The sequence below is a fragment of the Cryptomeria japonica genome, chromosome 8 (genome assembly GCF_030272615.1).
Source record: "Cryptomeria japonica chromosome 8, Sugi_1.0, whole genome shotgun sequence".
NCBI lineage: Eukaryota > Viridiplantae > Streptophyta > Pinopsida > Cupressales > Cupressaceae > Cryptomeria > Cryptomeria japonica.
The window spans coordinates 745,323,129-745,335,982 of NC_081412.1; the positions used below are offsets into that span (position 1 = coordinate 745,323,129).

General features: G+C 36.1%; 1 protein-coding gene across 2 annotated transcripts in view; it reads right to left on the reverse strand.

The window, feature by feature from the left end:
- Positions 1-2,894: 2,894 nt before the first annotated feature.
- Positions 2,895-12,854, reverse strand: part of LOC131061412 (probable LRR receptor-like serine/threonine-protein kinase At1g56140) — a 71,622-nt gene continuing 61,662 nt past the window's right edge. For both annotated transcript variants that reach the window (XM_057995060.2, XM_057995059.2), the window contains exons 17-24: positions 5,483-5,898; positions 5,099-5,291; positions 4,746-4,907; positions 4,530-4,642; positions 4,166-4,376; positions 3,810-4,047; positions 3,567-3,717; positions 2,895-3,463 (exon numbers count right to left, since the gene is read on the reverse strand). In XM_057995060.2, coding sequence (XP_057851043.2) covers positions 3,116-3,463; positions 3,567-3,717; positions 3,810-4,047; positions 4,166-4,376; positions 4,530-4,642; positions 4,746-4,907; positions 5,099-5,291; positions 5,483-5,898 — 1,832 coding nt within the window. In that variant the 3' untranslated portion in view covers positions 2,895-3,115. The remainder of the gene's footprint in view (positions 3,464-3,566; positions 3,718-3,809; positions 4,048-4,165; positions 4,377-4,529; positions 4,643-4,745; positions 4,908-5,098; positions 5,292-5,482; positions 5,899-12,854) is intronic.

The window sequence follows — 12,854 nt, forward strand, 5'->3', positions numbered from 1 at the left end:
AGGTATGCATGTGATTTACTTACATGACAGTTGCTGGATGTTGATATGGACAAATGATTGTTAGAGGACATGAATGATATTTATGTTGGTATTTTGATGATGTTTAGTTGTGATTGTCATTGATGGCCACACACTTATTTTATGTATGAGTTATTCTCAAACGGTATTATGTGTTGTGTTGTTCACACTGGTACTACATGTCATTAAATGTATAGTCTTTGTTTGTAGAAGATTATCGGTGTTTTGCAAAAGATGCTTACTGGTCAAAGCATGACTGAAGACCTCAAGTGGTATGAAGACACCAAGTGGTACGAGGACCCCTAGCGGCAGTTAATTTTTTATCAGAACGCTATGTTCCAGTTTACCAGTCTTTGTTTATCGACAATCGGTATACTGTGCCAAACCGGTATAATTGTAAAGTGTGATGAGTTATCATCCACAGACACTTTAGCGGTGATTCTGTGTCGTGTTACCAAATGTGTCTAGATGCACTGTACCTAGGAAATTGTAGTCTAATCTTATTGGACCGACATGAAATCAAATTCCTATATGAGGACATCATGTCTAGGGTTTTGTAGAGTTGATGTGTGCGAGTGTTGGAGAGAAGATTAGGTCTGTGCGAAAAAGGTATCTCACTACAGAGATTGTGAGTGCAAAGGTTAGAATACTGAAGTAATGTTGCAATGCATTAACAGAGAACTGTCAGGGATCTAATCAAGCATTCTATGCTACTTTCTAGATCATTCACTTGTTGATTACTAATCTCTTCGACAAGTCTGCAACCCTTAACCGGGTAGGCCAGCCAAGCCTACTGTAAATTCTCTAAAAAGGTGGTTCACAGTTGTGGATCTGAAATCCTTTAACAGGGTAGTCTTTAACAAGACTTATCTCCTAACAAAGATCTGGATTCCTAACAAGATCTGTTCCGGTGAAGAACATTGTAAGACCTTAACCAGTCTGACCTTAACCGGTCGGGTTACTATTCTGCATACAGTTGACTTGTGAGTTTTAGTCACCGTGGTTTTTCCCATTTGGGTTTCCATGTCAAAATATCTTGTGTTCTAGTGATTGTGCTTTTGTGGGTGAATGTTCTATTTTCTATTTGGCTTGTTTATGTTTTAACCGGTTTGTTGTTTAAACTACTACACCGGTATGCTGGAAACTACTACACCGGTATGCTGGAAATTTGTTTAAGAATTTGATTAAGCTTTTAGGCATACTAATTCACACCCCAACCCCCCCCACCCCCCCCCCCCCCCTCTTAGTATTCATCAATTTACAATATTAAATGGGTAGCCCTGGACAACATAACTTAGAACCCCATAAATGGTAGTTACATTATTAAATGGGTAACCATGGACAATATAACTTAAAACCCCATATAAATATCAGATGGAGACAAATGACCACAATGACAATATAACTGAAAACCCCAATGACAATATAATTGAAAAACCCCAATGACAATATAACTTAAAACCTCGTAGTAACTTGAAATCCCAATGATAGTATAAGTTAGCAAACACCACACATCCAATTAGGGAACAACAATGATCAGATACAAACAATTGTAGACGTTAACAATAGAAAGAGACTACAAATAATGTGGAAATAGAATGCGAGGAATACCTGTATCAAAATGGCTTTTGCTTCTCCTAAAGGTCTGCTCCTCCATGACTTACTCTAAAGCAATGTAATGAAATGAATTTGACTCCAAATGTCATGGCTATTCAAATTGTTTGCATTAATGATTTGTGGATTGGTGGTGGCCTGATTTGGAAAAATAAATGTGTCCTGCTATTTGGATTGTGTTTTTACATTTCCTTTCTATGATTTCAAATTTGCCATAAATGGATGACTTGACTGGTTTGGTTGATTGCTTGTAGTATGTGCTGGTGTTTAAAATTGTGTCCTGTCGATTAAATAGGTTCAATGGTGGCCTTACATCTTCTTGTTTTTCGATGCAGGGGGAAGTGGGTGGAAGTGCCCATTACGTGTGCGCTTTAGCATGTTTGATGAGGCAGAATATGATGATTTTGGTTTGATAAGCAATGTGAATGTACATCTAACTGAATCGCGTTGGATCTGATTGGTACGTTCGATGGGATGGAATGTCTTGTAAACTAATGACGTGGATTCACTTAGCTTTTGTACAAGTTAAAAAGTTGAGCGGCTGAGGCTCATGTGTCTACACAGTTGTACATTTTTTTTTACTTATGTGGGGGTGTTTATTTCAATGTCCTGGCCATTTGCCTACCACTACCGGTGCAACATGGGTTCTCAGACTTGCAAAACTGTACTAGTTTCCACTTAATTTTGACAAATATATGCATGTTATAAAACACTTTTTATGTGTAAAATGTGTGGTCCATTTAATCACTGCTTCTGATCTTTTTTATGATGCGCTGACAACTTGACTGCTCGACTGTGGGGCCCATAACTCTCCACAAGTATCCCCATTTCACATCCCCGCTCCACTTCTGGCCCCTCTCCCGCGAATGTTTGGTATCACATTAATGAAATTCTTGTTACCTTTGAACTAAAGTACTGAAAGCTTGAAAAGTTACCGATCCAAAATAATCACATGGACGGTACATTGGTTAATTTGAAAGTTAAGTTAGATCTTGCTCGAGGCATCGTAACACATTTGCACTTAACTGTGATAGTGGAATGAGGAGAATTTTTAACTCTCTCTAGCTGGGGTTTTCGCAAATTCAAGATTTCTCCAGTGTATATCGTTTGTTGCAGTTGTGTGCGTTTCCTTCAAGTGTTCATATATCTGTTTTGCATGTTCTTTCATGTTGCCATGTTAAATGAACATGATTGACTGTAAACACATCTTTTTGAGGTGACTTAACAATATTTGGAGGTGTTAGGAGTGTTGACAACAAGAATATCCATAAGTGACGATCACTCAGACAGTATCTTTAAACTATTATGGATCATTGAAAGAGCATTTGTCAACTAAACATATTACAAAGATTGAACAATAAATATTTTCAAAGAATTCAGGTAAGTTCTATTAATACATATCAATTATGCGTGTGGTCTGATTGCAACAGATCTTGGAGTAATTCAGATAAAACAATAATAAAAATATGCATAGCACATCATTCTATACTGAAGGTTGCTTTTGGGAAGAAGAGTTGTCCTTCCATGGCCCTTGTTGGTTGGAGCTATTGCTTGTTGAGGATTGGGCCTGGTTGTTTTGCGCACCAGCAGCCAGCTGCCATGTTTGCCAATGATTGAGATATCCAGGGCGAGCCTGTGGAACAGGTATTTCCATTCTGCCCTCCAGCATTTCAACAACCGCGGACATGCAAGGTCTTCGACCAGGGTTCTCGTGAGTGCACAAAAGTCCCACATAAATCACCCTTATCACTTCTTTTTCGTTGTATCCGAATTGCAAAAGGTTCACATCTACCAATTCTAGCATCCTCATTTCTTCAAACAGATGCCAAGTCTGTGGAATCAAGCAAAATTCATCAATAATATCATGTACACAGAATTATACATTATTAATTTATTACATCATAAACACAAATAATTTGAATACACAATGTTACCCATTCAAGAAGGTAAGCCTTTTCTTCTTCCAAGTTCGTGTCTGTGTGGGTTCTGCCACTAACAACTTCAAGCGCAACCACTCCAAAGCTGTAAACATCTGCCTTCTCTGTGAGATGCCCTCTTAAGGCATACTCTGGAGCCATATACCCACTGGAGTATTTCAAATGATAAGAAGATTTTAGCACAGTTGAATTTTTTTGTAAGTGGAACGAAATCTGAAATATAAGTGTTTTTCAACTTACATTGTTCCTGCTACCCTTGTGCTCACATGAGTATTTCCATCATCAAATAACCTTGCCAACCCAAAATCTGCTACTTTGGGATTTAAATCTTCATCTAGAAGAATGTTTGTTGATTTGATATCCCGATGTATAATTTTTAACAACGACTCTTCGTGAAGATAAGCAAGTCCGCGAGCAACTCCCAAACAAATCCTATACCGAGTGGGCCAATCTAACTTAATACGAGGTTCATCGCGATCTGCAAGTAAGATAGAATGCACTGAGTAAAGCTGTCCCCTTTAGCTTTCGCTTTCTATCCTAACTTCAGAACAAATAAAATTTCAGTATAACTGATCATATAAAGTGAGTGGCCTCACCAAACAAAGCTTGCGCGAGGTTGCCGTTTTCCATATATTCGTAAACCAGGAGAAGATCCTCCCCCTCTGCACAACAGCCATAAAGTTTAATGACATCTGGATGTTGCACTGCAGATATAGTGCCTACTTCATTCAGAAATTCTCGATTCCCTTGTTTTGACTGAGATGATAACTGCTTGATTGCCACCTTCCTCCCATCTGATAGTACACCCTGCAAAATAGAAGTTCGGTGTTACAATCTAGTAAGTCTTTCATGATTCCTAAAATGTATTGATCAAGTCTGGCTTGCATGTTTTGATGCACGCTTTATGATTTTGTCAGTCATATAGGTTCAATTATAATTGTAGGGTGATTATCAATGCACCTTGTAAACTGCTCCAAAGCCACCCTCTCCTATCTTATTTTTGGGATCGAAACTTTTAGTTGCAGTTTTCATCTCCCTTAAGCTGAAAGAATTACCGTCCATTGTCTTCAACTCTGATAACCTCCAGCCATATACAGGATATATTTAATAATAGAATTGATAAATAATTAAACTAGACATGATTTAAATACTGTGGATTTAAAAATATTACATTACCTCTGTCCTTGCTGAAACGGGATAATATGTTGTCCCCTTTTTTCTTCCTCTTGATAAATACTAGAGTTGATATCAACACAAGACCCGAAATGACCACTACTAAGACAATAATTATGGCTATCTTAGCAGTCTTACTTTTCTTCTCAAAATGCGGTTTGAAGTCTGCCACAAAAAAATTTAATTGTTCATATATCTGGTATCATTAAAAAAATAAAATAATACTGATGGATTTATCTTCAAAAAAAACATTCCAATTTATGCATCGTGCTACATTATTGCAAATCTTGAGCTATTCCCCTTGCATTGAATATTCCAATTAGTTGTAAGACAATAAATTTGCATGAAGATCTTACTTGGAGTGACTACAATTGCTGAAACCAAAGGTCCATACACATCTTGTGGTTCACAACATGTTCCTTTCCCAGCCCAAAAAAAGTGAATATCTAAGTAGTTTTGGGTAACATTTATGGTGTAGTTCATGATGACTGCCAGATTTTGCCCTCCAGCAGCCTCCATTATATCAAAATCTTTCAACACTCGATCTCCCTGCATAAAGTTTGCAATATGACCAAGCATGATAATCAGAATGGTAAATACGAGATAGATAGCCTATTTGATATTTTGGGCTTTCAAATCTTTATCCTCAATCTTGTTATTTTACATATACAGAAAATCAGGTTTCAGTCTTTTGATACATACATCTAAAGAAAAATAATGTCAAAGGGAAACCGATGTACCTGAATATAGACATCAAAGATTCGTCGTCCTTTTGTGGTTTTCATAGCTGGAAACTGTATTTCACCAAAGTGGAGCTGTATGTTGTATGGTCCTGTTTGAAGGTCCAGGCCATAGTACCTCAAAGAGACAGGAGAAATGCGTGCTGTCCTGTACAGTTCTGGATCAAAATTGGAGGAAAACGCACTGGTATTATGTGGGGTGATGGTGAAGGTGGTGCTATTGTTGGCTATGTAAGCCTTTGATTCACTATCAGAATCCATATAATATCCTATGCTACTGAATCCCCAATACATTTTGGAACGTCGAAAGAATAATAGGGTATCAACTTCATCATCCTCTTCAAATTCATCAAAAATAAAGTTTGGTGCAGAAATTTTGAGTTTCTCTCCTCCACAGTTTATAGCAAAACCATAGTCTGTTAAACACAAAACCACTATTAAAACAGAAGTCCAATACATGCACCCTGCACTGCACAGTAATGTATAGAACATGTCTAAAAAATAAATTCTGCAATGCATAAATAGAAACTTCATCAAACTGTATATGGTAAAGGCTTTCCGCATATTCAACTAGGTAGTAACTCTCGAGCCAGTAGAACAGCTTGGATTTAGTTCAGAATACATCAATTGTACTTGGGCTGCATTTCACCTTTTTCTTACTGCATTGAACAGATACGCATCTGGCCTACTCTTTAACTCTAGCAGGGGAAAATGGAAAAGAGTACCCACTGTCACCATACCTCTGCATTATTACTAGCACAGTTTCCAAGCACGTATATCGAAATTCTTATTGCTACTTACCTTTGACAAGTTTGCAATAGATTTAGCTGGTTTTAATATAAAACAAATATTTATATTTTACAAAGTCAGCAAATTTTTTAACAAATAATATTTAAAAAATAAATCACCGCATCATTCATTAATTGACTAGTTTCTTTTACTGTTACTTATAGCAATTCAAATATCTGATAAAATAGTTATTGTAAATAGAATATTTTATTAAAACTATTTTATCAGATTATTTTTATCTAAACAATTATCTTTATTTTAATAAAGAATTATTTTAATTTTTTATAGATACTATTTTAAGCAAATAAATAGCTATGAATAAAAGTAATTCTACTAAATAGTGTAGATATAATAAACTTATTTTTTAAATTCTTAAAAATGGATGTAGAATAAAATACATCTATTTCTATTAAATAAAATAATTTTTAACTAAATAAAATGAATAAAGATATCTTAATAATTTATCTAGAAGAGGTTAAGAGATATCAATCTTGATAGTATTTTTGAGTTAGATGTATGTAAGATATCTATGCTAATTAAAATATACATATTATAATATTAAGATTTATATAAGTGTGGCACACTGAATTTTAAATGAAATATAAAAATTACCTCAAAACTTTTATTTAAAGAGTTATTTTTATTATTTTTGTATGAATATAATTTTTTAATATTTATTTAATAAGTAGATAAACATAAGAATGATTTAATTTAACATTTACTTAAGAACTATTTTATTTAAGACATTTATTTTCAGGAGTGACTTACCAATTGTTTTTCTTTTTTAATGGAGGTCCAGACCTACTAATTCTTTTATTAACTATTGTTCTATTGCTGAAGTTGAATGGTTCTCAAGTGAGCCCATTAGGAAAAGTATTATTCAATGCAAGGACTCCACCCTATGTGATTTTGGTGGAATGGGGACCCATTTCTTTACATTCCATAGGCTAAGTAATAAATTTCAAAACATATTTTAATTTAAATAAAATAAAATAATTCTTAAAAATGGATGTAGAATAAAATACATCTATTTCTATTAAATAAAATAATTTTTAACTAAATAAAAGGAATAAAGATATCTTAATAATTCATCTAAAAGAGGTTAAGAGATATCAATCTTGATAGTATTTTTGAGTTAGATGTATGTAAGATATCTATGCTAATTAAAATATACATATTATAATATTAAGATTTATATAATTATGACACTATGAATTTAAAATGAAATATAAATATTACCTCAAAACTTTTATTTAAAGAGTTATTTTTATTATTTTTTGTATGAATATAATATTTTAATATTTATTTAATAAGTAGATAGATAAGTTAAAAACATAAGAATGATTTAATTTAACATTTACTTAAGAACTATTTTATTTAAGACATTTATTTTCAGGAGTGACTTACGAATTGTTTTTCTTTTTTAATGGACGTCCAGACCTACGAATTCTTTTATTAACTATTGTTCTATTGCTGAAGTTGAATGGTTCTCAAGTGAGCCCATTAGGAAAAGTATTATTCAATACAAGGACTCCACCCTACGTGATTTTGGTGGAATGGGGACCCATTTCTTTACTTTCCATAGGCTAGGCTAAGTAATAAATTTCAAAAAATATTTTAATTTAATCCTAATAATACTATTTATAAAAAACATTGTAAAATGACAATTTAAATGTTTTTTATTTGATAAGCACAGCTTTGAAAGGACCCTAAATCCTTTTGCAGAAAGATAGGAGTGCAAAGCAATGCAGGACAACACAAAAACAACTCAAAACCATCACAAAACAGCAGAACATCCAACCACCAATACCACTGAGCAGCAACAAAACACAGCAACAAACCTACAAAATAGAAATTGAGGTTTAAAGAAGTGATTCGGAGAATTTTGATTGATAGTCTCCCTGTTTTCCATGTTCTGTTGATTTGAATCTCCTAGGAATATTTTCTTATAATGATTAGGAGGAGAAATCTCCCTTCTGACCACCATTTGATCAGTCCCTCCAGAAGTAGAGGACTGCATGAGACTAGTCTCCTTGGTTTCCTTGCTCTGCTGATCCAAATCTCCCAAACAACTTTTCCTGTAACCCTTTTGAATAATCTCAGTCGCAGCTTTAGGAGGAGGAAAGATCTCCATTCTATCCACTATTTGATCAATCTTTCTAGGAGGAGAGGACAACAAACTAGACTGGTCCTTTCTCCACCAAATAAACTGAACGTTCTTGTTTTTCATGCAGGCCTTGTGAGAATGACCCACTTGTCTACAATAATGGCAAACAATCAAAGAATTTTCATAATCAATTTTCTGAGTCCATTTACCCAACATAGAAGAAAGGGTAATATGAGAAGGAAGCACCACATTCTTTGTTACAAGCACACAAAATCTCGCTTGCAGCAACCATTTTTTAAACTTAGTGACAAGGTCAATAACAAAAACTCTTCCCAAGGAATTGGCTATAGCCATGAAAACCTTTTCATGCCAAAATTCAAGAGGCAGACCCGGTAAATGAACCCACATCGGAAACAAGAAATCAGTCTGAGAGTTAAAACCAGGGGTCTACTTTGACAAACAAAGGACATTTAGGCCCAGGAACTAGGATCCCTCACTAAGAATCCTTAAACAATCCTCAATATTAGAAAAGGAGAAAAGAAGACAAGGAGCCATCATTGCTGTTACCTTAACATGTCCTTGTAGCTTCCAAACATGGTTAATCCATCTTCTAACAGTTTTAATATGAGGAGCATCACCACAAAACCTACCAACAAGCGAGAATGTCAGCCAATTGGATTCTAACAATGAATCAGGAATATTCACTTCAATCAATTGCCTAGAAGGAGAACTCGAAGGAGGCAAGGGAGACTCATCCATATTCAACCTAGAAGACTGAGGAGAAACATGGCTCTCATTTTGAACATCACCATCACATCAACCAGCCTCAGAATCCATTGGGGGATCATGAACAGAGACAAACGCCAATCCAAAACCAAGCAAGACTCCACAAGAAGTAGTCTTCAGAGGGGTTGACATCCATCTCATCTCCAGCCTTGTGCAAGGGCCAACAAAACCATTACTAACAATAGTGGGGGCTCCATCCCCAGGAGGAGAGCCGCCAACCTCAGACAAATACAGATCATCCACTAGAGAACCATTGAGAGCGTTAGACACCACACTTGCAAGCATGCCTTTGCCCCCCAAAATAGCAAGAGATTTGGCAAGGAAATCTCTCCTCAACTCACTTACAAAGGGAGTGGTTGAAGCAGTTTCAGCCCCATGAATAGCCACATCATTCTTTGTATCAGTCGAAACCGACAATAGGCAGATCCAGCCCAAAACCCTCATCAAAGCTATAGTGAGGGCCAACATCTTCCTCACAAGGAATAGGGGGATTAAAATTACCAAAGACCGAAGAAGCAAGAGCCCCTTCATTGGAGGAGCCACACACAAGGGTATCAATAATGACCTGTGCAGAAGCAACACCAATAGGGGCCTTAATATTTGCAGTCGTCTTATTCACATGAGTTGTAGCCAGAGGGGCGGAAAGAAAACCCCTCTGCAAGCCAAAAATAGAGGGGAGGGAAGGAATAGGGTTTACACCATACCCTATCTGCTAAGTCTCCCAACCCAACATATTTACTAATGCATCCCTAATGCAAAACTCATCCTCAGACCTACAGTCCTGAATGCCATTAGAGCCATTATTAGACTCTAGATGTGCATGCAGGTGAGCCTCCAGAAGGATGTCAAGGAGGAGCTCATCATCCTCTTCCTCAGGGTCATCGTCTTCATCTTCAGGTTCTCCATGCAGGCATCAAAGGCCGAAGCACCAACATAGACGGCTAGGGTTTTTGTCCTAACTCTGGCTCTCGTCTCCATTGTGAAATAATGACAACTTAAATGTTATTATTAGATTGTGGAATTAATAAAGCATTTTGTAATATTTTCTCTAAAACATTTTAGATGAACACTTTATAAAGGGAACATTTAACATATTGGCCCCAAAACAAAGTCTATAGAAGAGACCCAATCACTCATAGGATGATCATACATTGTTTAACATTAGTAGATTTCCACAATCCATTCAATTAATGGTGTATGCTTCTAGATTCGATTGTGTGAGAATTTTTGCATCAATGTTTCGGATCACACTTTGTGATCCATCATCAAGATGATAGAGAGCATAAGGAGAAAAAAACACCCTGATGATGGATCACGGAGTATGATCCGAAACGTTGATGCAAAATTTTTCACACAATCGAATCTAGAAGCATACACCATTCATTGTTTATTCAAATCAAATCCTTTTTCAAAGTTTTTCAAATCTTGGGCACTTGTATTCATCTTCTCATGTGATGACACAAACCCTTGGAGTGAAAAAATTTGAAGGATAAAAACCTTTTTAGTTTCTAGTTTGGATTGGAAGACAAAAGCCTTTTTGTTCTTTTGAGACAATTTTCTTCAAGAATTGCGTTAGTGTTGAGAGTTCACAAAATATTCCTTGTTCTAATTTTCTAAGGTGCCACAATGTCGTGTCATTGTGAGCATTATTTATAATAGTAGTTTGTATTAGCAATTGTTATATTTATAATATTAGTTTGTATCAACAATTATTACTTGTAAGTTGTACTTATTGATCTATTATGCCTTGCTCACTACTACTATAGTCTTGTGACTTAAAACTTCTTGTTATGTGTTTATCTATGCAATTTTGAATTAAAAATACATAAGGATTGGTTGTATGCAGCTATTTATATTAGTATTTAGTTAATATCAACTTGTTATTTTATGAGTTATTTATTGCAATATTAATACTAGTTATTGTTGGCCAAAAAGCAAAGTGTAGACACAGATCCAAAAAAGTTATCACATTTTACTACAAGAAGACTCTGGAATATGAGCTTTGGAGTATAGGATGTAGTCTAGGGATACTATCTACGAGCCACGTCCCTATTGCAGATAATAAATATATCGTAAGATTGGATTTGTGATATTTTGCCAAGATCTAGAGGCAATGGAAAGCACAAATAAGAGAGCACAAAATAGATGATAGGAAGAGAACAAAATAGATGATAGGAATTGTAGCGTCGTAAAATTGCGACACTTGCAATTTCGACTGCATTTGGGTCTTCATGATGGCGGTGCAACGTTGAACCTGAATGGAGACCCCGAAACCTGTTTACAACATCAAAAACTGCATCTTTTTGCACTTGGCCTGATCCTCCTTGCACCCTGTTGTCCCGGGAGGTGGGACCAAGGTCGGAAAAATCAGTCTCCTAACCCTAATTGACAAGTATATAAACTACATTTGCCTTCCCAGAAGAGGAGGAAAAACATATGTGTGTAAGAGGCGGAAGCGATAGGCAAACATTCAAACATTCAAGCATTCAAGCATTCCTTCAAGCAATTGAGCATTCTAGGTCTCCATTCAAGGCTAGGTGTTGCATTCAAGACAAGGATTCAACCATTGAAGAGGAGATCACCTACAACACACAACATACAACATACAACATCATTACACCTTCGCATGTAAGAATACAAACATTCTTACAACAAGGTATCAGTACTTGATTACATTACAGACATTTACATTTACAGCATTCTCATTTCTTGGTTAATTCCAAAACCCGGGTTTGACCTGAAGGCAAACCCCTAATCCCTAACCCCCCAATCGTCCTCTCTTTTCTGTGTGTAGGTTGCAGGTACGCGGCTGTAATTGAAGATCTGGAATCCTTGTGCAAAGACGAACAGATTCCCCTTCGTTTCGCGGATTTTTCGGAGGACCGTGTGCACTCCGGGCGCCATCGTCCCGACAACTTTCGCTCAAACTTGCAAGACAGCATCGTCTCGACATTTTACTGCTAATTTCAGGTCCGTAGCTTCATCCCGTGTCTCTATCTCCGTCTACAAGCGAATCTTTCCTACTTTTACATACACTCCTAGTTCAATCCTTCTATCTACATTCTTTACAAAAGAGGGTATCCTTGCTGTCTCAACCCTTGAAACTCATTTAGAATTCAATCTTGCATTGTGTGGGATTGGATCTTGTGAGTTTCAACCCCTCTTTTGAATGTAAAGTCTCTCCTAAGTGAAAACCGTCAATCCTAGTGACCTCCTTTCTCTCTTCTTGGAGTGGGGGAACACCTAGGGTTCGATTTTCCGCTTTACATTTTGGTGAACCCGACGTGAACATCCTAATTCTGATTATTCATGGTTAGATCTGAAAAATTTGCTTCCTTAATTACATTTTCATGTTTGATCTTTTGCAAATTTTAGAGGTTAATTGCATAAAAACCCTAAATTTTCTTTTTAGTAATTGAGCTTGTGAAATGTTTAATTGTTAATGCTTGTTTCAGATCTACCCTTCTATTGTAAATTATCAATTCATATTTGTGCTTTAATTCTAAAAGTTAGGTGGTTAAGTGTCAAAACCCTAATTTTTAACCCTCTTGATTCAACCTTTGACCGATGATTTCACTGATCAAAACACCTCCAAATCGGCTGTAACTTTGGATCCCGCAACAAAATCATAATATCCTTCATCCCTAAAAATTTTGAAAAAAGTTGCGAGGACCGTGTGTACCCCGAGCG